At 44.7% G+C, this 25,881-nt stretch overlaps 1 protein-coding gene across 1 annotated transcript in view; it reads left to right on the plus strand.

The window, feature by feature from the left end:
• Positions 1 to 24,216, plus strand: part of LOC138581421 (cytochrome P450 2D15-like) — a 398,392-nt gene extending 374,176 nt beyond the window's left edge. Inside the window, exons 8-9 of the mRNA XM_069652737.1 lie at positions 13,167 to 13,308; positions 22,770 to 24,216. Of these exons, the coding sequence (XP_069508838.1) occupies positions 13,167 to 13,308; positions 22,770 to 22,948 (321 nt within the window). The 3' untranslated portion in view covers positions 22,949 to 24,216. The remainder of the gene's footprint in view (positions 1 to 13,166; positions 13,309 to 22,769) is intronic.
• Positions 24,217 to 25,881: the final 1,665 nt, after the last annotated feature.

Raw genomic sequence — 25,881 nt, forward strand, 5'->3', positions numbered from 1 at the left:
GGGGAAATATTTGTTTCGACGTGCATGGGTGAGCTGGGTCAGTTATTGTTTGAATTCTTCACCGAGAATTGTGGCTGTCTTGTGTGCATCTGACACCCTCCTCACTGGCCATAGGGGTGTTTGCATGCGTCTGCCAGTTACTATTTTCATGGGGAGACAAGTGGTGTTCCTTGCTGGACTGTGTGCACATCTGGAAGAATGCCAGGGGTAAAGAGTATACCCAGTTCTTTTTCAGCGTGTTGCATTATTTCGAAAGTCTACTCTTATCCCCAATAGTGTGGTTACTTCTTTGAAAAGCTTGTTGAATAAATGTGTCCCGTTGTCTGATCATAGGACATCACACACTCCCCATCGGGGAAAGACCTCTCTGATAAGAAATTTTGCTGCACACTGGGTGTCGGGGAGGGCACATGGGCCAGCTTCAACCCACCGGGAAAATGGACATACCACCACAATCAAGTATCTTCCCCCATTACATCTTTCTCCCATGTCTGCATAGTCAATGTGCAGCTCATGGAAGGAGTCCACGGGAAGGGAGAGAGTCCCCCTTAGAGTTCTCAGTGTCATTCCATTGCTGAATACCTGGCCATTATGCATTGGACCACAATTTTTCTTAGATGCTCCTTTAGATTTGGTATAAACCAATCCTCCTGAATATCTGCTGCAATGTTTTTCTGTGAACTGTGTAATGGAAAATGTAACTGTTCAAATGTTGTATATAGTAACTCTACTGGCATCACTACTTTGCCTGTGGCTTGTTGTCTCCACAGGAGATCCGTGGGTGACTAGACGCACACACCCTTATGCCATAACTCATGTTCTTCTGCAGGGGCCCTGCGCTGTAATTCAATTATCAGTGCTATAGGGAGCGCTGTGTATTCCATGGTGGGTGGCACTGTGGTGGTCAGGGATCATAACATATTGTGCTGTCGTTGGTAATGGCAGGTACGCTGCCATTTTGGCTGCCGTGTCCGCGTTTCCCAATGATATTTCGACTGTGTTATAGGTGTGCACTGTGCACTTAACAATTGCCACAACTGAATGCTCTGCGAGTGCAGAAATCAATAATTTGAGCAGAGCGGCGTGTTGCACAGGGGAACCATCTGCTCTTCTGAACCCTCTCCTTCTCCAGTGAGACAGACCTGCATGCACTGCGGTGGTGACGTGAGCAGAGTCTGAATAAATGGTCACATAGCATCCTCTAGATGCTTGTAAGGCTCTATCAGTGTTACATGTTCTGCTGCTTGGGTAGAGAAATTACTAGGTAACCTTTTCCTCACTAGTGTCTCATACTCACCCTTCTCCAAGCGCACCACCCCTGCGCTGACATGCTTCTCACCTGTGTCCTGTTCAATTAATGCTGACCCATCAACAAAGAGGATATCTCCCTCTTCTAATGCACTGTTCTTTGCCTTAGGGATATCATCACCTTCCCCTTCGTAGGATGCACAATCATGCTGTTGCATATCTTCAGCTGTGCAGGGCTCAGTAAGAAATGTGGTGGGATTTACTGCTCTGCACGTATTTAGTGGATGTGTGGGCTGGATAGTATTATTTTATATGCTGACGCTCTTTGTGTGGTATAGGTGGATTTGGATCGCTCTAATATCGCGAACAATGAGTGCTCGACGTATAACGTCACTGAGCACCCCATGAAAATCATGGAACTCCTTTCAGTGGGGAAGGGCGAGGCAGCGAGGGCCTGTTCTCAAGCAAATGTGCCCTGCCTGACAGAATCGAGTGTGCCTCTGTAATAGGCCAGGGTCTTGTGACCCATAGAACTCTTCTGTGTAAGTACTGCGGTCATGAGGATGCCATTTGAATGGGAGAAAAGGAAGAATTCTTGTGTGTAGTCAAGGGTGGCTATGACAGGTGCAGTTGAAATCACTTCCTTCAGGTCATTTAAACTAGTTATCATTTCTGCTGTCCACTGAATTGGGCTACCCACTTTTTCTGCCTCCTTGAGGCCCTGTAGAAGTGGACTTGTGTATGCTGCGTAGTCGAGAATCCACTTCTGCATACCATTGACTGTCACTGGCTTGGGAGTGGCCTGCGCTGCTGCTGCCCTGTCTGGAATTATTTTCTTAACATCTTTGGAGATAAGTTGCCCTAAACAGAGCACCTCCTCTAAACAGTATTAGAGCGTTTTCATGTCTACTTTATACCCTTTGTTTGCTAACAACTGCAGTAGTGTGATGGAGGCCTTTCGACAGCTTTGCTCACTGTCGCTACAGACCAGTAGGACATCTACATATTGAATGATCATGCTGGGTACTTGGATCTTGCCTAGATCTATATGCAGTATTCTATTGAAAATGCTAGGGCTTTCACAGTACCCATGGGGTAAGCGACGGTGTTCGTATCTCCTTCCTCACAGGGTAAATACTGTAAGATACTGTGAGTCTGGGTCAAGTGGCACTGAGAAGAATGCATTCTTCAAGTACACTACTGTAAAATGTGTTGCCTGTTTTGGAATGCTGCACAAGATGGATCCCAGGTTAGGGATGAGTGGAAACTCTTTCTGTACAATGTCGTTTAGGGATGCAGTCCTGCATCATCCTCCAACTGCCCCCTGTGGCTTTTTTGATGGGGTAGATCACCGTATTGCACGGTGAGGTGGAAGGCACTATGATCCATTGCTTCAGCAAGGCCTGTAATGTTTCAGGTATTCCCTCTTCAGCTTATCTGGACAGGGGGTATTGTTTGACCCTTGGAAGTATTGATCCTTGCTTAAGTGTTATCTTTACTGGTGTCACTTCCTTTAAAATGCCTACATCATGGGGGTCTGTTGTCCACAAAAGTGGTGGGACATACTGCAAATCATTTTCACAGAAAGAGGGTGGACCGCTGAAAATAGCCAAGAGGGGGCTCTGCACTTTCCTGTTCATTATGTCACAAGGTATACAGATCTCAAGTATTATTTCCCCATCTTTGTTATCATCGTCAAACAGATCCTCACCTGTCAGTTCCCCTAGGGGTACATTAAGGTCAATGCACAGCACTGTGCGCCATTGGCATCCATGGGGGTCAGTTCCTAGCACTACAATTATTTTAGCTGACACAAGTCACCCTTCCAGATCTAGGGACAAGATTGTGCCAGCAGCCACTTCGGGGAGCGCCACAGGTCAGAAGATAAAATCTTCCGGTACTCTGCATTCTTTCCTGGTTATCTGAGGGACAGCTTGGGCAAGCACTCTGATACCATAAACAAACATTCTGGGTTGACCGGTATCCCCTCACAACCATCTCACTATCCACAGCATGCATAACTAGCATTGCTCGGAGGGAGCACATGCCAGGGGTGGCACAGACAATCCCCCCGTCCGTGAATGATATTGTCATGTACAGTTTGCCAGCAGGTTGACAGGGGAGCTCTCGGAATAGAGGAGGGATGCTCGTACAACCTTCCCTCGTATCTTGACGTCTAAATCTTTTGTATATGGAACCGTTAGTACAGCCCCAGAGAATCCTTGCATGTTGAGCGTTTTGCCTGATAGCAGGAAGTTACCTTCACTTATGCATGACTTCTACGCTCCTGAGTCCACCATAAAGATGCATTGCTTATTTCCTATCTCTGCCCCCACCAGTGGTTCCTCTTCTGGATGTAAGGTCATTGACAGTATGGCACACTCTCTGTGGGATGTCCTGGTCGGTATAGGTGTCTGTACCTGGGAATGAGAAGGGGCTTCCTCCTACCACTGTGGCTCCTTGATAAGCTGCTGCTGCTCCGTTGGGTGCAATTGCAAAAGGGTGTCTGTTTCCCGCCACCTGCGGGCTGGGGCGGGATTGATGTGGCTGTACTATCTGCTTTTGCAGTGGTGGGTTGTATGGCCCGATATTTGGAGAGGCAACTGAGTGTAAGCCTGATGAATTTCATATGGTATAATTGGCATCCCCTGAACGGGCCCTTGGGGGCTCACTGGGTTTGGGCATCCATCTGGTTGCTGGTTGTAGCTATTGTTCCCCCAGGCCTGCTGCGACATTCCCTAGAAAAGTGCCCCCACCTCCAACATGACCAACACTGCCCCTGCCCACCCCCTCTGGGTCCTTGTCCACTGAAACCCCCTCCCCTCTGGCCTCAGAATCCACCTCGTCCTTGTGGTGGCCCCCCTTGCCACTGCGGTCCTGAAAAGTGCTGGTTCCCTCCCCGCTGTCCTTGTCCATTGTCTGCCCATACCCCTGCCATCCTTGCCTGTGTTGGGACAGAGGCACACCATTTTCCCCCTGCCTGTACTCGGGTGGAGCTGCTGTTACTGCTGCTACTTTCACTAGTTTATTTTGGACTAGCTATGCTTCCTCCGCCTGCTGCCTCTGTATCGTTTCCTTTTCTTGCTCTTTTATCTGTCTACAATGGTGCACTATAATGCTTTGACTCTCGGACCATCCCTTTACCTCCACCCCTGCTATCTTGTCGAGGGCCTTCTGCTCTTCCTTGGGAAATCCCCTTTTTATGATTAAATAAAATAAGGACGTTGATTGATCACAGGCGCTGCCCGTTTCCACTCTGCACATCACTTGAACCCTAAGAAACTACTGCGCAGCGTCTTCCTCATCCCCCATAGTGCATTGCATTATGGATTGTAAATCAGGGGTATCCGGGAATGTGCGTCGCAGTGCATCCCACACCCGTGCTCTAATCCTGTTAAAGGATGCCCCATCATGGGCATTGTTTCTCAGTGTTACTCCCGGGTACCCTGATTTGGGCCACACTGTCTCTGCCTGGTCTCCCACCACCGCCACTTGCAGACTCTTAATATCCCCTATTGTGAGGGGCACCCCTGTAGTATGTCTTTTGAAGGCATAGATCAATTTTTCCGCGCCCACTGTGAGCGGTGGGAGGCCCTTGAGGAGATTGTTCTTATCCATCTGTGCCCAGGGGACAGAGTGGGCATCCCTGCACGTTTATATATTAGTGGCATCTGTAATTTGGTCTTTGTGTTCCCATTTTACATAACACTTCCCTTTTTCTTTGCCAATGCGATCCTTCCAAACCTTTCCCATAACCTTCAGTTCCATAGACTTTCTGCTCTGGGTGTGGTTGTGGGAGCTTGTTCAGCCCCACCCTCAGTGTCCTCTTCAGTATCATCGACATCACTCCACCACTCGTCATCCCCTCGTCGGGACCCCACGTTCTCATACCCCACGCTGTCTGTTTCTCCTTCTCGCTCCACATAAACTGCCCGTATGGGTGCACTGTCAATCCTGAACAAGAAGTCACCCAATTTCCATTCGTCCCTAGGTGGCTGTGGTGGCGTCCCTCGGGGCAACATTGGGACCTCTGCAGCCCTTGCTGTTTCGCACGCTGCTCTTAGTCTAGCTAATTCTGTGTGTGTAGTTGCCAATGCCACTTCGAGATCCGTTGTGCTCACCCCTGTGTGTGTGGATACCTCGGGGGTGCAATATACGGTGGAGGTGGAGCTGTACTTGGCCCTGCAGCTATTGTGTCCCCGACACATACTTAGGGTTAATATACCCCTCTGCTGGCTACGAGGCAAGCTGGTAAATCCCCTTCTGAGTTTCCCCGTTCATCACAACTTCTTCCGTGCTCATTTTCTTACTATTGTCAGGTGTCACTCCATTTCCCTCAGGTACCTCTATTTCCTGGAACATTCTCCAGAGGTCCAATATCTCCCTTCTATTCTGTAATGGTCTCCCCTTATACCTTGCCTTCAAGTATGTGGACATATGGTCTAATGCGCATCTGTCAAAAGACCCCTCTCGGACATTCATTCTCCCTTAGTCTCTGTCACCCATCAGTTATGCCACTTCTTGATTTTGTCGCAGTACAGGGGCAGGGCCTTACATATGTGATCTAGGGGTGTGTCTATCCCCATGGCTGCGGTCTGTCAAAAAGTGTGTGTCAACAATATGTTCATGCAGTTTTCTCCCCACCAGCCTGCAAACCACAAGTCATCCAATACTTCTTGAAACATGTATCTTATAATTGTTTCCGTATAATCAGTCACCACTGTTGAAGAGTCTCTATGACAAAAATATCAATATGACTGCTTTTCCCTTAGAGCATCCCCATTCATTCCTTACACGTTTTTCCTACTCACTTCTCCATTCACACCATACACACCCCTCCTGAGCCTCCTCTGTACTTGAAAAAATACTCTGAAAGAAACAAACTAAAATAACAAACTAAAACAACATCCACTACTTTTCCTTAGCCCTCTAATTATACAGAGCTCCTAATTTTCTTCTTATATTTCTTTTCTGCACTGGTCGGCACAGTGCACCGTGGTTGCCACCTCCTCCCCTCACTCGGGGAGGTTCCTTTTCCTTCCCTTTTATCCTCAATATAATTCCAAAAATAAAATTAATAAAATGGCCCAAAAACCTTCAACAATCAACAAAACAAACTACACTCTCACTTCCATTCACTGTGTGTCCCCCCTTTCATACTGCTCCATATCCCAACCCAAACATTGTAATTCCCTGCAAGCTATACTCACATGTCTACGTTCTTCCAACAGCTGCCGTTCACGGGGAATCAACAACAGGCCTGGGCCTCTCCCTGAGGCCACACCCTGCTCCAACAAGCAGGCTGGAATTCTGCAAAGACGGCACCTGAAAGGGCCACTTCTGCTGCGTATGCATTTTAGGGACTGGTCATTGTAGGTGGGCAAAGCTCTCGCAGAAAGGCCGTCTGAATGCTGCTGCAAGTACGGGAGCTATGGAATCACGTCACATGGGTCACCAAATGAAGGCATGTCCCCAATTACGCACACTCCAGTGTAAAGAGAACCCGCTAGGGAAATAGGCCAGGAGAGAGCGTTGCAAGGATAACAAGGTTTCATTATACAGGATGAAAAATATGAGCAAATGACTCTTCTGCTCGAGAGCGCTCTGACCAGTTCAGATACAAACATCAGCTTAAAAAGTCAGGAATCATCACGGCATATGGTACAAAATTGGTGCAACCTGATTGGTGGGACGTATACATGGGACGTCTCCATAGGGGATGCCAGGCAACAATTGGTTATTCCTTCTCCATCCATCAGGCTCCACGTGGGTGAGCTGGGCTCATCTTCGTGCTGAAGTTCGGGTCAGACATTTTGAACAATGTTTCTATCTAATCTAACATGCTATGACAGAATATCAACTCATTGTGGGAGGCACCTGGGTGTCATGGGAAATGTTGCGAGGGAGCAGGGACGATAAAATACAGTTACACCGACCCACACATTCAAGGCTTCATTGATACCGCAGTTCCATCACTAAAGTTTTTCTCCTGGCGGTTTGATCTTAAATTTATGTTTCCTGGTACCTCGGTTTACAAGGGGCATGTGTTGCTGTAGAGGAGAAATATAGTCGTACATGCTTAGATCTCTCGTGGACACTTAATGAGGATTGGGTCCTCGGGGTCATGCTCTGATCAGAGAATGTAAAGTTGTAGCGGTCGAGTCAGTGGTGTGGGGCTGGCTCTGGCCTGGCAGGGGGGTTAGATGCCCAATGGCAGTTTAGTTTAGTAGAGATGAATGGGCGCAGCACAGAGCCTGGTGTTATCTCACTCTCAGGGTACGTTCCAGTGAAAGATACTAGATATTCGCAACACTGAAGGGACGAGAGGGAAGTGGACTTCCGTGGGAACAGGGCTTGTGTGGAGCCATCATTTTATGAAGAACTTGGGCCTAGTGAACTGCGTTTACGACCAACGTGAGCTTGAAGCTTCTCCCTCCGGGGCCTAATACAAAATTGAGTTGAGGGTTATAAGCTTTTCTAGTGCCATGCGTCTATGTCTAATAATAATAATAATTGAGTGCTTTGGGGCCTTTATATACGGCCCGATAATGCTGATTGCTCCCCCCTTGTATGTTACATCACTTCATATGGTGTTCGCCGCATTTAGAAGTGCCTAGGGGGGTGGGATAGGCACATTTCCATCCCAACAGTCCGAAAAACAATCTTTCAGAGGAAGTGATAAGAACATAAACTGTCTGCCAACTGGACACAAGTGAGAGAAGTTTGGAATGAGTAATTTTGATTTCAATGATAATATCTGGTTTCTCTCACAAATTGCCTGCTGTCACTCTATGAGAAGCACCTAGGCTGGTCTGTAATATTAATGCAACATAACTAAATGTCTACATCCGGTTTTGTCAAATGGTAAAGTTTACATACGAAATACATGAAAGTGGTACAGGCACATCTAATCAAAATATTAAATAAAAATAACTCAACCCCTTTCTCAGGTTACAGCTCTGGTTTTAGCAGGGGGCAAAATGGAAATAAGGCATGTTACCTGCTGTAGCCGATGTACCTCCAATCGGTTTTGGCTGAAATGCCATTAAAATATGGAAAAATCAGAAGTGAAATTTGTCAACTCTGCCGGGGCATAAGCACCTCACTAGAGTAAAGACAGTTGCAGAAGGTTCTTGGAATCTTTGTCTGTGCATTGTCACAGTGAGTAATGAACATTCATGTGTGTGAAGTAACAACATTCCTTGTAGCTGCACAATGCAAGCTATGGGTCTTGCAAAAATGTTTAACTCTGTAGGTTGCACTGTACAATACATAGGAACGTTTGGAGATGTGTGGGTATAGATATAGGTGTCCTGCTGTCGTTTGAAGTACGGTATCACAGTAAAAGTGATACCTTCTATTTGAAAAATAGTTCATGTATAAGCATGCATTGTGTGACATACTTTGCAGTTGGTTCTGCTAGTAGTACTGAGCGTTCAGCAGAATGTCATCAAAGCCACATGATAAACCCATCAGGGATGCCCTTTGCCTGCTTAGCACTGAGTAGCTTCTGTAAAGATGGTTGAATGGATATCTTTATGGGACACCTTTACAGCTGTGAAAGTGTGTGTACCTTTGGTACACAGTTTTTGTTCTCACCCTTCTATGGCTTTGGGTATCCTTTCACAGGTTTCTTGATGCACTCGCACATTCAGATTTACTCTTCTCCCGATTTAATTTTTCTATGATCTATTGCATGCGTGCACCTTTTGGGCGGCCAGAGACCTCTGAAATGTGGGGCAAGAAAGGAAATAAGTGCTTGCTTCTGAACATCATTTTAGTGCCACCTGTGGGAACTTTGTGCTTGATTTAAGCATAAGCATGCGGTTAATAACCCTCATTTTTGCAATGGTTTAAAAAATGCATGTCGTGCATTTGAATATAAAAGTGATCGCTTAACACAGTATGTGTGTCTTGATTAGAAAGAACTCCAAAGCTAATGTGAAGGAGCGCCTGTAAAACCAATGAGCTTTTGGCTGATTTGCATATTAAAAACTATTTTGGGAAGATAAGAATGACCAAAGAGCTTTATATCATTGATATATGTCTGTGAGAATGATATGTCAATCACTAAATACCTAAAGCACACTGGGTTTGGTATGTGTTTCCTTTTTTCTTGTTAAACAAATGTCACCGTAACAATAAAGCTTTTGCCAATATAAAGCATATTTAAAAGTTTGACCACTGTAGACTTTAGCTGCCAGAGTGGAATAACTGGTAACAGCTCCAAATTACTCGCAGTGTTGTGGATCAGTCAGACTCAAAGAAACAAAACTGGCTTCATATTTACCAAAATGACAACCAGTAAATTGAAAATAAACTGCAATAAATTTCTGCTCCTCTGGCAATCTGCCACCGTAGACCTGGGCCTAGTAGGCCTTCTTGTAAATATGTCTATGCTCACAGGACAGCATTGTGACACCAATGTTAAAAGGGAGGGAAGTAAAAGCTGGTATGGGATGGGACATACATGTTTGTGATTATCCCATCCTACCATGCCCCCTGCTGCACATGCACACAGTATGGCAGGACTAGGAGTGGAGTCAGTGGGAGGGGCTGACCCAAGAAATAGACACCCTGGGAGCATGCTCCCTGTCCCTTTCCAGAGAGCGCGCTTCCAGGGTTTGAATTCAGTTGCAGTAACAAAACGGGACCGTTCTATCGTCTATATTTGGACATGTCAGTGATGGGCAGTAAATATTTTTTTAAGTGGAGGGATGTAAATATCTCCCACCAATCAGCAGAAGTGATTTTCCCCATCTAACATTCCATCACAGAGTCGCTGCGATCACAGTTATCATCCTTTCACTCTTAGACTATAGTACCATACTTTACCTGGGAGCCACTGCAACACAACTAACGAAACTCCAATGGGTACAAAACACAGCCACTAGACTCCTCCTAGCTCTAGGCTTTAGAGGACACATATTACCAGCACTCTGTGTCCTTCACTGGCTCCCAATCGGGTGACAATCCACCTTCAAGGCAATGTGCATCACCCACTGTGCTCTCAACAACACAAGACAGGAATACCTGCAGCACAAACTTGCACATTACAGGCCTAACAGAACTCTCAGATCAGGTGCAGCACTTCTCCTCGACATGCAAGTAACAAAATCGACAAGAATAGAGGGTCATCCTTCTCTGTCCAAGTACCCACCATCTGGAACTCGATCCATTTATCCATCCGTTGCATCAAAGATCAACTTGCCTTCAGGAAGGCTCTAAAAAACCTGGTTCTTCCCTTCATCAGCCTGACAAACTCAGCCCACCTCCTGGAATAATTATTTCTCACCCCTCATAGAGAATTCCGGGGCACCTAAGGAGTCGACAAGGGGGAACACATCACCATCCCCACTGAAGGTAACCCAGTGAAGCATTTAGGATAAGCTCAAGATCTTCTCCAAACAGGTAACAGTCTCTCTTCTCTGGTACGGCAAGCACACCTCCCCACCAAAATATATCCATTCCCACATAAATTGAGCCCACTCACTTGAACCACTATCAATACACTCTACACAATCACACACACAGAAAACATCCACCATCTAATGCTATAGAACACTGCTGAGACCCATGCAAAATTCAAAGCAGCAGTTCACATAATCTGATCCTTCTGACTATCCCACTCACCTGACAATCTGTCACATTACCCATTCTCTCAACGGATAACTATGGGATGCTGCCAGCGACCTAGCCACCCCTACCCACCTTTGTACCAGCTAAAAATCCACACACACATTTTAGAGATCCTTTCTTCACCTCCTACATATCGGACTACAGTCTTCCAAAGGGCGTTCAACTAACAGCGCTTTGAGTCCATACCAATGGCAGTAGGTGCTATACAATTGGCATATGACATAACATAACAAGTGACCGACCCTAGCACGGTAGCCTGAACAAACTGAAAGCAGACAAGAGAGGGTGTCCCCCACAATATGTTTTTGTAAATAATGGGTTTCAATGATGCATATTACAGCAAACCTTTGGTTAAATCTTGGGCAAAAAGCTGTACAATTTACAATTGGTATGGTATATTAACACATGAAAAAATCCAGTAGATACCAGGTCACCAACAGCACACAGGAGCATTTTTCAATACATTTTCATCATATGCCACACAATAGATGCCAGCATTGCCACTGCAAGAACACAAGCATGTTGGCATTGCCTAATAATGGCAATATTGACAAGTGATAAGATCTTTCCATTCTGGCTGTGCCAAAATATGCCAGTATTACTACTGTAAGAAAGCAGTTAAGTTGTCTATACTCGATAATGTCAGTATTGCCACTGTAAGTACACATTGGGCCTTATTAGGACCCAGGCGTTAAGGGGTTAACGGCGCCGTAAAAGGTGTCGGCGCCGTTAAACCCTTAACGCCTTACTACGAGGTCCCTTTGCGGGACCCGACCTTAATGGCTGGTCTAGACCGCCGTTAAAGTAGGGGCCCGCAAAGGGACTCTCGAGGTAAGTACGGTACCGCAATTTGTGATACCGTACTTACCGCCTTCCCCATTCCCATTTTGCCCTATGGGGCAAAAATGGGAATAGGGAAGGGCCATGGTGGCATGGGGAATTACCGCCCCGCCAACCTTGGAATGGGGTGGTAATTCCCCATTCCGCCATGGCGGACTCTGGCATCGACCATGGTGCTAATAGCACCATGGTTTTCCGCCGGAGTCCTAATGAGGGCCATTGTCATGCTGGATGGGTCTAATAATGCGACTGTCAATATTGCCAGTGTAAGAAAAGTTTTTCGTTTTGCATGTGCCAATATATGCCAGCATTGCCCTTAAAGTGTTCTCATCAAAATTCTCACTTCTGATATCATGGCCCTCATTACGAGTGACCCGGTCCAGAAAAAAATGCTGGTAACAATGCCGGTTACAACGGTTACCGGCACCTTTTTCGGACTGGGTCACTCAGTCTGTGAGTAGGGGCTGTGAACTACCGGCAGACCCGACCTGGCAGTAGTTAACTCTGCCGGTGCTTCAGTGTTCCCATTCCCATGAAGTGCTCTGGGACTCCACAGGAATGGGAACTTACCATCCCTTCGCTGCCCGTAATATCCTGGTATTACTGGGTTATCAGGCAGCAGAAACAGTAAGCCGAGGTTGTCGAGGCCTACCGGCAACCTTGTAATGAGCTCCCTTGTCTCTCTTTCTCACCAGCCAATACAAGCACTGCCTATCTATCCCTCAACAAACATAAACATTGCATTCACAGGCACATGGACATGTTAACATGCTTACACATAGATAACGGCTCGACATACCCTTAGATAACTCCTTGCATGTATGCAGGCACACATACATATGGGCACACACATATACATACATATCATGCAGGCACACACATTGTTTAACTTATCTGCTCCACCAGCCAGTCTAGTGCTCCATACTGCTGCTGTCAGCTTGTCACCAATTTTCCTGCTCAGTACTTCATGCAGGGACTGTCACCTAGATATTCTTTGCATATGTGAATCATTTACATTTGCATGCGCAGTTTGTGTCATGCAAAATATATATGGGTAATAGAGAAAGCCACGAACCAGCAAAAATGAGTAAATTGGACATAACTGTAAATGCTATTATGAATGGAGTAAATTGTTGGAATTAGCCACATAGAGCAGTAGGACAGAAAGAATGGCGGCCATTACAACACAAACATAGCGAATTTCTTTGTGCATTGATAGCGACAAATCTCTCTTTTGTATCGGCATTGTGCAAAAAAACGATGAGCAGGATGGCTAATTAGTGATGCATGCTATTGCGCTCCTGTGCGGCTGTCACATGTGCATGATAGCGCTGAACACACATTTTCTGCTAGGCTGTTCACGAGCACATGATGTGTTTCCATTGCTCTGGCAAATTCTCACCTGACTTTATGGGTTTAATGACATTGTACTTTTTTAGGGAGTCTTCATTTTCACCAACCTTTCCTCAGTCCTGAAGGATGAAACCGTTTGGGAGAGGCCGCACCAGTTCCACCCTGAACACTTCCTGGATGCTGAGGGGAAGTTCAGAAAGCGAGAGGCGTTTATGCCTTTCTCTGCAGGTAAATACAGACACTGTCTCAATCACAGATATTGATACCATTAGCAATTTCAATAAATTCCATATTTACAGCTAGAAGTGGTTCGATGTTCAGATCTAAATTGCTCACACCAACTGTTAAACAGATCGATATGTGCAATGTTGATGTTGGATGCACGCATGGCAGGCAGTCATTGAAATGATATCCTATTGAAACTGTCGTGCTTTTTTCTGTTGCAGAAAGCAGGCAGTTTCCCTGGAAAATCATTGGTTTCACAAGGGGAAGGGGCATAACTACTTTTACGCCCCTGCTTACGCCTTAAAAAACAATAAAAAAAATGCCCTGGAGCGTGTACAGAGGCATTAAGACAGGCGAAAACCCTTTATGCCTACCTTTAGTACCAATTCAATTGGGTAATTATAGTGATGTATGTAACGATGTCCTATGTAAAGCGCTTTAATCTAAAGAGCTATAGAAAAAACAAATAATTATTATTATTTCACCCCTCCATGTACGCTCTGGCGACTACTAAAATGAGCTCCTTTGTATTTTGAAGCATTCTGCACCTGTCCTTCATGGCAGGTTTTATTGACTCGTGTTTCTCCATGTCGGCCCTAGAAACACTTGTGTACAGGTGCGTTATAAATGCCATATCTTATCATATCATATCAGGTAGTATTCATCTCCGGACTGGCTTTCTGGTTTTAGATCTGGGTTGTCCTGTGGATGATTGTTGTGTGAAGGCCTGCAAAGATTATGTTGTAGTGATCTAGTGGATCCATTGCTGGGAACTCATGAGCTCAAACTACTATTTTATCTGTGTGAGTGATGTATGGACCATGAGTATGGAGTCTGTGAACAGTAACAGTAACACCTGTGACCACTCTGTTTAGTTGTGGAGAAGGTTGGATCCATGTTAACTCTCAGGCCCACTTTCTCGTTCTTCATTGCTTGGGCTGTTCCCAGATGTCAATGTCCTCTGACGGGTCGCCTGTCACGCTTAGTGCTAATGGGTTCGGACAGCTACATTTTGGAATCATTGAGTGAAAGGTGATTATCCTTCATCTGTTGGTTGATATGCACCTGGCACTTTGCGATGTCTATTTCCTGGTTATTTCCCCAGATGGGAAAGGTGCTTTCTGGAACATCTGGAAGTGTGATTGCTGCAATTTCTCACATGCGCCGGGGGCTATACAACAATGTTTTATAGGGAAGGAGACAGGAGAGATAGGTTTTAGGACCTTTGGGGTACATAGCATCACTCCCTTTCCTCAAAGAATTGCATTTATCCGAGATCTTTCTTTAACATTTTACGTGATTTACAAAGAACAGTTTTGAAAAAGCTATTCAAATATCAGCGTTGACATATTAAACACTCAGTTTACAGGTGATGCAGTGGTTGTAATCCTGATAGGATGGATGGGTGGGTGGATGGGTGGATGGATGGTTGGATGGATGGTTGGATGGGTGGATGGAGGGAGGGATGGAAGGATGGATGTATTTAGATACAATACACTGCTAGCAGTTTCCCTTGACTTTTTTAGTCACTTAGTCAAAATGGCATTAGCATGCCCGAGGCGGAGGAAAGTCAGAGAAATGTAATTAATGTCTGCCTGGGAATATCTACAGAGGTCAGGAAATCCGCTTTGATATTAGGGAATTCAGAGTACTTTACATTTGCAGATCAGAAGGTTGTCAAGTAAATTGTAATGTTACACTTATTTCTGAAGTTATCATTTGAAGAGTTTACCTTGGATATGATAGATTTGAAAAGGATTGGTAGCTAACTAGGATATTAAGGTTTGTGGTGATTGTTTTTCAGGAGGGAGGTGTGATAATCACAAGTAAAACGTTTTTTTTAGCAATGGCACAGATGTTGGATGGATAGGAAAGTGTCATGATGCCAGCTGTGTGTTAGGAATACTTTATTTAAATCCTGCTGTTGAATACGGTTCTAAGGCTTGAAAAAATATAAAAATGTAGGAGAATTCTGGTAATACAAATGTTCACAATGTACTCCAATTACAAATGAGTATACGGAAAATAATACTTTCACATGATTTTCTTTTACTTCATAAACATAAGAGAAACATCCAATTTAATATATTTCGGAGTGTTAGAAATAATTGTAATGTCTTACACCCGGCCTCTAGAACTCGATCACGGTGTGTGCTCGGAATGCCCCCACAAATCTCCAGTTTTCAAATCTCTCGAAACATAGCTCTTTCAACAACACCTGAGCAAGGACTAATTCCAATGGCCACAGATACCGGTGCACAGACCCCACAGTACTGCGCTAGTATTCAAAGATTCCAGCCCAAAGGCCGGCTACCCACACTCTGTACAGCGCTCTGCTGTTCTTGAGCTAGGTTTGCGCTTCATGCAATAAAATAAACAAATAAAATAAAACTTCCACAATTGTCTTTATGAAACATTTCCATAACTGGTCAATACATGTTGAGGTTTTGATTTTTGTGTTTCCAAGTAATAGACACACAGTTACAACAGGGTTATTCTTAGGGAAGTTTCATAAAGTGAAAAAGGGACAAATATTGCCCAACTTCAGAAGCACAGTTTGAATGTGTCCGAAACGGTTGGAATCCCAGGGGTTTCTTTGCTTACAGCACATCTTTAGCCGCCAGTTCTCTGCTCTATGATTCACTAGCGGTGTGTTAGTCTGGACCATGATCTCCAGGCCCAGCCCTACGCTGAGGGATTTGTATTAAAAGAAGCCACTGTTGTTGAGGCAGGCTTTTTTGTGTTTACATATATCATGCATAAGGTGCGCAAGTCACTCCCCAGCAGCACAACTACACAGAGGCCAACTAGATACCCCCTGTAAGGCTGGAAAATGAAACAATCCAGCAGGGAAGTAATTTCACCAAAATGCCAGGGGTAGCGGAAGTGACATCACATGACTCTTGACCCCCTGATGACATCACGGGAAATGATGTAATTTGACCCCACAGCCTAAGTTATATCACAGGAAGTGATGGCAAACGACTTTCAGATTTTTTAGATACTTTTAGCACCCTTGTTTCCAGGTGCTCTCATTTCAGCCAGATATAAGAACCGAGGCACAGAGGGAGGCATGATTTGTCCACGATTACACATTTGGGCAATGCCATTTTCCAGATTCGATGTGGGGTTTATATGTAAAACATACATAATACAGTATTTCTAACCGGGTAGCCCAAAATATGTAACACAGGCTACAGCTAGTGTATGAAACATCTATAGATCAATGGACACAGAAGTACATGTTATCTGTGGCGTTGCCGTGTTAAACAAAGCCAAAAAAGCATTGACCTTTGGGAGGCATTCGCTGCTGTTTAACCAGGAGAAACATGCTGCACAAGCAAGGCCTGAAAATTAAATCATTGACCAGGATTTAGTATCAACAAAATTCCCTGGTTATAAATGTATATATGATTCAGCTACCACTTCGATAGAAGAAACCTCTTAAACTGGTCTGCGTGCACAGTGGGGAGTGCACCTGGTAATGTTATCTTTTCTGCACTATAACACCTGGGAAAGTTTCTTTCAATATACCCAAGAGCCCCCCATAGTTTTTATTATCTAAGCGTAATACTGGGTGCCAGAGGACTTTAAAAAAAAAACACAATTGAATGTAATTTAATTGCTGCACACATAAATTCATAGCACCACAGAGTTATTTAAAATTGAAAACACCCACAAGTTGCTTCTCACGCAGGGACTCACTGGCAGACTTCAAGGCACGCACTGCACACTACCCCTTTGTCAGAGCCTGTGGTGCCCAATGGCATAGCACAAAATGTGGCAGCTCCCCTGTGAGCCATTCTGTGTGGGCCCCCACAAGCTCCTTAACTAAGCACAGGGCACGCCTCACCCCGGCCGGGTCTGGAGCACCACATGTGCGGAATGTCCATGATGATTATACCGTTGCAGGGGCATGCACTACTGCAAGTGAAAGAAGTAAATATGCTTTTCAGTCATGGTGCCTAGTCCACAAATATACCAGCCACCAGTGGTGGCTAGTGAGTTGTTTTTTTGGAGGGTGTAAATATTTGCCACAAGTATGTGATTGCGACTGAGCATAGCGAGGGAGCCCGAACTAATGAAAATGTGTTGGGGGGAAACCGGGGGGGGGGGGGGGTGGGGGATTCTTCTCCCTCCCTAGAGTAAATGTTCTGAATAATGGGTTAAAATGGTGCATTACAAAGCACACTTTCTGGGAAAATGTGGGTAAAAGGTCACCAATGTGGGTAAAAGGCCAACAATCGGTTTTGTAGGGTGTAGGATGAATCATGAAAAAAAGTACAATAGATGCAAGTTACCAACAGTGCACAGGGCGTTACCCAATGAATTATCATGCCGGTCCCTGCTAAATATGCCAGTATAAAAACATGTGTATGCTGGCTCCAACATATGCTATTATTCCCATAAAAGACCATACTTATGTTCGCTTTAAGACGTGTTTCTATTGTATCATTACTGGCACTGGGCACAAAACAGGCTCTGCCAATATATGCCAGTACTCCTATGTAAGTACATATTCCCGTTGGTTTGGCCATTAAAAGTGACATGTCACAATAGGAAAACCTGTCCGAACTGGTTCCAATGTAAGCCAGTCTAGACCCATAGTAACACGTATCTTGCTTGATTCTTTAGAGATGCTCAGTTAATAAAATGTCATGCTACAGTGAAGAAAATACAGGCTGCTACATCAAAACATCAGTCTAGAGAGGTAACACTACTTATCATGCTTGCTTTTATAAAGATGCAAAGTAATAAATGTCATGCCACAGTAAGCAATGGCAAGACTGACTGCACCAAAATACCAGTCTAGCCAGGGAATGCCACACATGAACTTGCCTTTGCCCAAAAATACCAGTAAAACATGCAAAGTCAATGAAGGATGTGGCAAAAATGCTCCAGTGATCCCAAGCCTCCCAGGGCCTTACACACACATACATCCCCTTTCACCCACTGGTCAATCACCCATACATCTCCTCTCACACTCGCTCACACTGGATTCACCACACAGGCACACCAAACCTCACCCAGAACATTCAAACACACACTACCACATGCATGCTCATTCACTCACCAGTCACTTACACACACATTATCTTACATCCACTCATTGCATTCTCTACACAGGCACACACCCATCCAATCATTGCATTCTCTACACAGGCACACACCCACCCACATCATTCAAAAACACACCATCATATTCATGCTCATTCACCCCCCAGTCACTTAGACAGACATTATCTTACATCCACTCATTGCATTCTCTACACAGGCACACAATCACCCACAACCCAGAACATTCAAAAACACACATCATATCAATTCTCATTCACCCACCAGTCAATAACACTTTCTCTTGCAACCACTCATTACATTCTCTACATAGGCACACACCCATCCTCTCATTGCATTCTCTACACAGACACACACCCACCAACCCACCCACCCAGAACATTCAAAAACACAACTCACATCACTTCTGCAGAATTATATGCAGTACCCTTTGGAAACACCACACACAAGTAAGACTACAAGTGACAGTACACATTCACCTTTGGTACAAGCCTGTACTACACAGTAAAAGTGGTAGCGATGGCTGAGCAGCCAGACTTATCCCAAGAGTAAGTGAACAGTATCAATAGTTACACAAAGGACAGCAATTACTATGATTCAAACAAACACTGACTCAAGGTTTCTGAGTAAAGTAATATACATTTAATTACACATCAGTTGTATAACATCTCACTAAAGTAAAGCAGTTTACAAATCACACTCTGAATACATACACCACACCCCTCCCAATAGATTACAGACAAGTTAAGCTCACAAATGAAGTGGGAGCAAAATGGCACTCCAGAAATTTAAAAAGGAGGGAAAGACAAAGTTAGGCAGAAATTGAACCGCACCAACAGGTAAGTAAGCAGGGCAATCTAGAAAGAGGAACTACAGTGATGTAATCAAATCAAAAAGGCTTAGGCCAAAGTCAATAGGACAAAAGTCTTTTGCTGAAGATCACACAGTTCAGGGTAGTTCGCAGTTAAGTCTTTGCCAAGAGTTCCGGACGAAGTTGATCGGCAGAAAAGTTAGTTCAAAGAGTAGAGAAGGACAAGCCCTCGGATTGGAGAAAGATTTCACACACTTTCACCGCGGCTGAACGAAACGATCAACCAGATTTGCACAGTACCTTTAAATGGAGAAGAAGCTGTAGCTGAGGCGGACGTTACTGGCAGTTCCTGTAGGCTCACAGTTCCTGAAGCGACTGTCGGACTGACATGAAGTAGGAAGACAGGAGGGTCCTCCACTGCCCAGGGAAGAAATCAGCAGAGCAGCAAAGCAACGACTAAAAGGTGCGCTCCTTAAAATCCAAGCAGGGTCCGACCTTCCTGGCTATCTGGCCCACTGTAGCTCTGTACAGCGAATTCGATCAGCGGAGGGAGTCTTGGCTTGTAGTTTGGGCAAACTGGTTGGTCCCACCAGCTCAAGAGAAGAAGATTCCTGGAGGATCTTCTCTGTCGTTAGAGTTTGAAGATTCGGACTTGCAGTAGGGCTTCACCGGGCAGTTCAGTTGTGGTAGGGGTCCTCTTCCGTCAGCTCCTCATCGGTTCTTTCGTTCGACTGGCGACTCTGCCTTTCCAGACCCAGTGACCTGCATTTAATGCAGTTTTCCCCCATTCACACAGCCTGGCTGTCAATCACACAACAGGGTGGCTGTCCCGCCAGGACAGCCACCACAGCCAATCAGTTGAGAGTGCGACATGGGTCTGCAAGGAGACCCTGTGCAGGGAGTCCTAAACCCCTAACTCACATCCTGTCCCCCCCAGACATACAGGCACTTAAGGAGGGCTTCTGCGTAGAAGCCCGCGACAAGACGGTGAACAAAGGAACCAAACCTGGTTTGGCACGCAGAGTAAAACACGAGAAAGACTTTTACAAAAAAGAAATGGCGAATAAACCTAGCCTGAACCAAAATAAAACATGTATGGTCTAGCGGGTTTAAGTTTGGGGCTACCAAGATAGCCTAAAACAATACCAAGGTTATTTAAGATAACCGCGGTAGGAAAAATAGGGTAGTTACCACTGCCACCAGCCAAGTCTTGATGAAAAGTGAGCAAAACAATGCTCCAAGAGAAACAGACAAAAAGGGATAAGTATTAACCCTTTCCAGTACTCTATGTAAGATAGGGTGTACTGGGTCTGTGGGTTTACAGAGGCTAATAAAGTTAATAGCAACTTTATATGTTCTAGGAGACAGTAGTCAGTCCCAGAGAATGGAGTCAGAGTTGAGGAGTCTAAAAGGTGCTGTGTAACACACAGTAAAAAGATGATGCCTGTGGAGTAGGTGAGGCTCCACAGTCTATGAACACAAAAATCTTAAACACACACAGCAATACACATGTAAGAGTGGGAAAAAAGGCTCACTCTTACCAGGTGAAAAAATAAATCCTAGAAATCCAGCAAAGCTGCTGAGGGACTCAGTAGGTAAGGGAAATTAGCCATTCTGGAGAATTATCCCTAACGACTTCTCATTCACCCACCAGTCACTCGCGTCTTCTCGTCCATCCACTCATTGCATTCTCTACACATGGACACACTCACCCACCCAGAACATTCAAGAACACACCATCACATTCATACTCATTCACACCCCAGTCACTTACACACACATTATCTTACATCCACTCATTGCATTCCTCTACACAGGCACACACCCTTCCACTCATTGCATTATCTGCACAAACACACACCCACTCACCCAAAACATTCAAAAACACACATCACATCTCATTCAACCAGTCACTCACACTTTCTCTTGCATCCACTCATTACATTCTTTACACAGGCGCACACCCATCCACTCATTGCATTCTCTATACAGACACACACCCACCTACCCAGAACATTCAAAAACACACATCACATCTTTCAACCAGTCACTCACACTTTCTCTTGCACCCACTCATTATATTCTGTACACAGACACACACCCATCCACTCATTGCATTCTCTATACAGACACACACCCACCTACCCAGAACATTCAAAACACAAATCACATCACTTCTCCTTCACCCACAAGTCACTCACACCTTCTATTACATCCACTCATTGCATTCTCTACACAGGCACAAAACCCACCTACCCACCCAGAACACTAAAAAACACACATCACATCACATCACTTCGCATTCACCCCACCATCACTCACACCTCCTCTTTCATCCACTCATTGTATTCTCTACAAAGGCACAAAACCCACCTACCCACCCAAAACATTAAAAACACACATCACTTCTCTATTCACCCACCAGTCACTGACACTTTCTCTTCCATCCACTCATTACATTCTCTGCGCACAGGCACACACCCACCCACATTCAAAAACTCACATCACTCCTCATTCACCCACCATTCACATACATACATCTGACATGCACTTCACACATGCACAACACACATCATATTACAAAAAAAGCCTTCTTGCCTTTTCCTTGCAGCTTCGGCCAGTCCTTCCAGGCCCCCTCGGCTCCTCCGTGCTGTTCACAAACAGGAACCAGGAAGCTGCGAGAGCTTCCTGGCTCCTGTATGTGAGCTGCAAGGAAGCTTAGGGAGAAGGGATTGGAGCTGAACGTGGCATGGGACATGTGCCACATGTCACAGTCAGCTCCAACACCTACTGAGTGCCTTCCCGGCCCAGCCTTCACCTTGATGGGTGAGGACTGGGCCGGGGACCCACCAGACCTGGTGTGGCAGGTCCCCCCCACCCCGGGAGGGCCTGCTACCCCAGGAGCACCCGTTTGTTTGGGGGCACAAAAAGAAAGTCTTATTTGAAAAGAGTTTTTTTTTAAGTTGGGGTTGCAAGTGAGTCCTAGGGGTTGCAACTGTGACCCCCATGAGTCGCAGTTGCGACCCCATGGCGACCTCTAATGACGTGCCTGCAATCCAAAATCCAGGCTTGAAACAGAAACATGAATCAGGTTTGTGTATTCGTTGCGAGGGGGTCTTCAACCGTCAGCTCATAAAAGGGCTGAGGGGTTGGTTTCTTTGTTGATGCGTCACAGGATTTGGTTCAAGAAAGTTGCATGTAATGAAGAGAGGAGACCTGTAAAATGAAGTAAAATACCCATGTTTTTTCTGCACCATTACATAAGCATTCTTTTCCAGTTATAATCAAGCATACCAACGTTTTCTGAAATACTCTGTAGGTGACTCATTAAAACCCAATACCCTGTCATGTCCCCATGACATTTAATTGCGTTGATGCTTGACATTGGTGCCCTCTCATACAGGCTGAAGGGTTTATCTGCTCCTAATGTTGTACGTGACGGTGGTACCACGTATCTGTAGCTAATCTGAGAGAATATCTTGTTTATGTATACTCAGTGTACTTGAGTCCCTGAGGTTCATGTTCCAGGCAAGCTACCCATGCAATATGCCCTGACAGGCTTGTTTCTCTTCCGCAGGTCGCCGCGTGTGCTTGGGGGAGCAGTTGGCCAGGATGGAGCTCTTCCTCTTCTTCAGCGCCCTCCTTCAGCGTTTCACCTTCACCATACCGGCGAAGCAGGCCAAGCCACGTGACGACCCTCAATGCAAAGCTATACAGTGCCCTCACGCTTACCAGATCTGTGCCGAGCTGAGATAAAGTGAGGAGACTCCTCCCACGGCCATTCCGAATGTCCCGGAGCTGGGCTGCCTATGCTGATTGCTTTTACCTGATGATTTCGCAGCCAGAAGTACAGAGCTGCATTGCTAATTTAATTTTAGCCCTCCCCACCCCGATCAGGCCCCAGGCAACCAGCCTTGGTAGGAGCTAAAGAGTTCTTAAACATTGCAGTCTTTTTACATGTCATTGGGTAGTGATGCCAGTTAGAAAAAGAAAAAAACGCTGACCTAATGAATCAAATATGGATATGTAATATACTTATATAACCTTTAATGTAACTATTAACCTTAGAAAGAGCATTCAAAATAAGAGGAATGAAAAAGGAAAACTCATAGGGGGTCATTTTCAATGGAGTGGTGCAATAAATGGAGGTGTACAAACAAGGTGTAATTGTTTATGGTCACCATTTAACACTGTGCCCCAGTTTTGTGCCTTTCCAAGGCGCAGGCGGGGCACAAAGTAGAGTTTGCATCTCTGCTTTGCCTTCCTTTTCCGTCTTGGAAGAGCACCAGGTTTTTACGCCTGCAAGAGATTTTGCATAAAACCAGTGGATTCCTATCGACTTCACCTCACGTTTGCAGCTGGTAACTAGCAAGCAGACTGACTAGAGGAATCCATTATAAGCCGCTGCCCGCAAAGCGTAATTTGCAAGCAGCGTTTTCTATTTTACACAGCAGAGAATAAAAGTGTAGAATAAAGGTGAATGCGCCTTCATTTATTTTTCATAATTATATTCAGCTTTGTGAAATATGAAAATTGCATGCAGGGGTACACAACAGAACTGAAGTGTTAACGTTTGCAAAAAATATTGCATGTGATACAAAATAACCCCCATGGTCATCTTAAGACCTTAGAAAGAGAAGCACAACTCTCTATATACATCACCCAACAGCTGCCGTGTTATATAAGTAGTTCTATACATTTGCCAAATACTGCTCATCTGACTGTTCTCTGTTCCAACTCTTTGTCTGGGTTTTTTCGGACACATGTCATTTTTCACTTTAAAAATTCCATTGAGCAGCCTAGGGAGGAACACGATCAATCTATTTACGATATGACGGCTTGAGTTATTGCAATTAAAGTAAATAAAATATTCTCAATAGAAACCAAATGTTAATGATCAAAACAAATCAGCTCCTCTCTGAATCCAGACCAATTTGCAATATGTTGTCTCGTTGTATTTTAACTTCAAGTCAAGATTGAGCCACTTTTGGAGATGAATAAAGCCTATGAGATAGGGTCCTGAATAGTGTCTTTCATCTATTACAGAATTATCACATGTGCAGGTTGATCCGATTAAGTCTGTGAGGTGTGAGATATGACATAAATTGTGTTAAGTACGAGTTGAATTGCTAATCAGCAGATTTCAAAGATCAATGTAATTGACAAACATATTTCTGCTATTTATTGAGGCTCATCAAAACACCAGGTAGGTCTCATTTCCTCAGACTGACTGCTTGATCCAAGTCGATGCCCTTGACATACAAATGTTGATACTTCTATGAGAGATGAAGATTAGCAGTCCGCGGACAAAAGATGGCTTCTGGATAATTTACTGTCAAACTAACAGGCACTGGAAACAAGTCTTTTCAAACCCTCTGAGTTTTTCAAAGCTGAGAAGCATTTCATCTTCAGGTAATAGTGCAAGAGCAGATAGCCTATCATGAGCGTGCTAGTTCCAGAAACCATTGTAGTCGAGGAGTATTGGCATGCTGCTGGTCCCCCATAAAACGACATCACTGGTAATTGTGGGTAAATGCATTCCTTTAGTTTTGGTACAAGTGCCTATAAAACGACCCAACACATCAAATCAAATCTTTTAAAAGAACATATAATTCCCATATCTGTGGAGGACTAGCCAAGTAAAAAGAGATCAATCAGGCAGTTCCTACTCCCATTTTGTATCAGATTAATCAATAAAAATGTATGTGATCGTACTTTGCTTCTTTCACCACAATAAAATGGACATTTTTAGTTTGGGCTATTAGGTGGCGCTGGAAGCACCACCTTTATGCCGAAACAATTGTCATTAAAATAAGAGCTTTAACATAAAGAGCTTCAAATATGGGCTTTGAATGAGGGTCTGTAATGCATTTCCAATGGAGATGATATTTGAGGAGGGATACAGAGTTATTAGGGGTTGAATCCCTCCCATTCCCTGCCCCTAGCCTTGCTAATCACTACCCATTCCTGCCAATCTCAGATCTCTTTGAGCTCCTTGAGCTCTTCCATGGAGGCAGCCATCGTGGATGACTGCCTCTAAGTAAGCTCTCTGGAAACAAGCCGAGCAGCCATCTTTGAATAGGAAAGATACCATGCATCTTCCAAGTAAAATGATACATTAAATCATTTGAGTATAATCTTTTTTTTAAATAGCTAAAGAAATGTACAATACTTTTGACAGCAGTTTTATTATTTATTTCCTTTCTATGTTTCAGTTCCTTGTAAATATAGCTAGGGCTATTGCTGGTCCTTTTTAAAATCAGTTTTAATATGTATCAGTGTCTTTCAATACAAAATTGGCAATGCTGTGATACAAGTCATGTAGTGCTCAAACCCTTACTGGCTCAATGATTACCTCTGTTAACTGAGAAGGGTCCTGCAGGTGCTTGCCCTACATGGTCCCGCAATCCGACTGGTTGTTCTCCGCTACACACATAACTTTACTGGCTCAATCCACCTCGCTTTTAAACCAACTGTAAAGTGTTCAAATAAGAAACCTGCAATAAGAGATGAAACCCCATGTCCATGGGCATAGGACATGGGGTTTACAGGGGGAGCAAATCCCCCCACAATTTTAAGTGGGGGGGATATAATGACATTTATCCTCCACCAGAATGTGTGTCTCTGCAGCGTGTAAAATACATCTGCAGCCTGCACTGCATGCTGCAGATGTCATGCGTCCAAAAGTA

This window comes from Ambystoma mexicanum, chromosome 3p, assembly GCF_040938575.1.
Source record: "Ambystoma mexicanum isolate Mex_15411 chromosome 3p, UKY_AmexF1_1, whole genome shotgun sequence".
NCBI lineage: Eukaryota > Metazoa > Chordata > Amphibia > Caudata > Ambystomatidae > Ambystoma > Ambystoma mexicanum.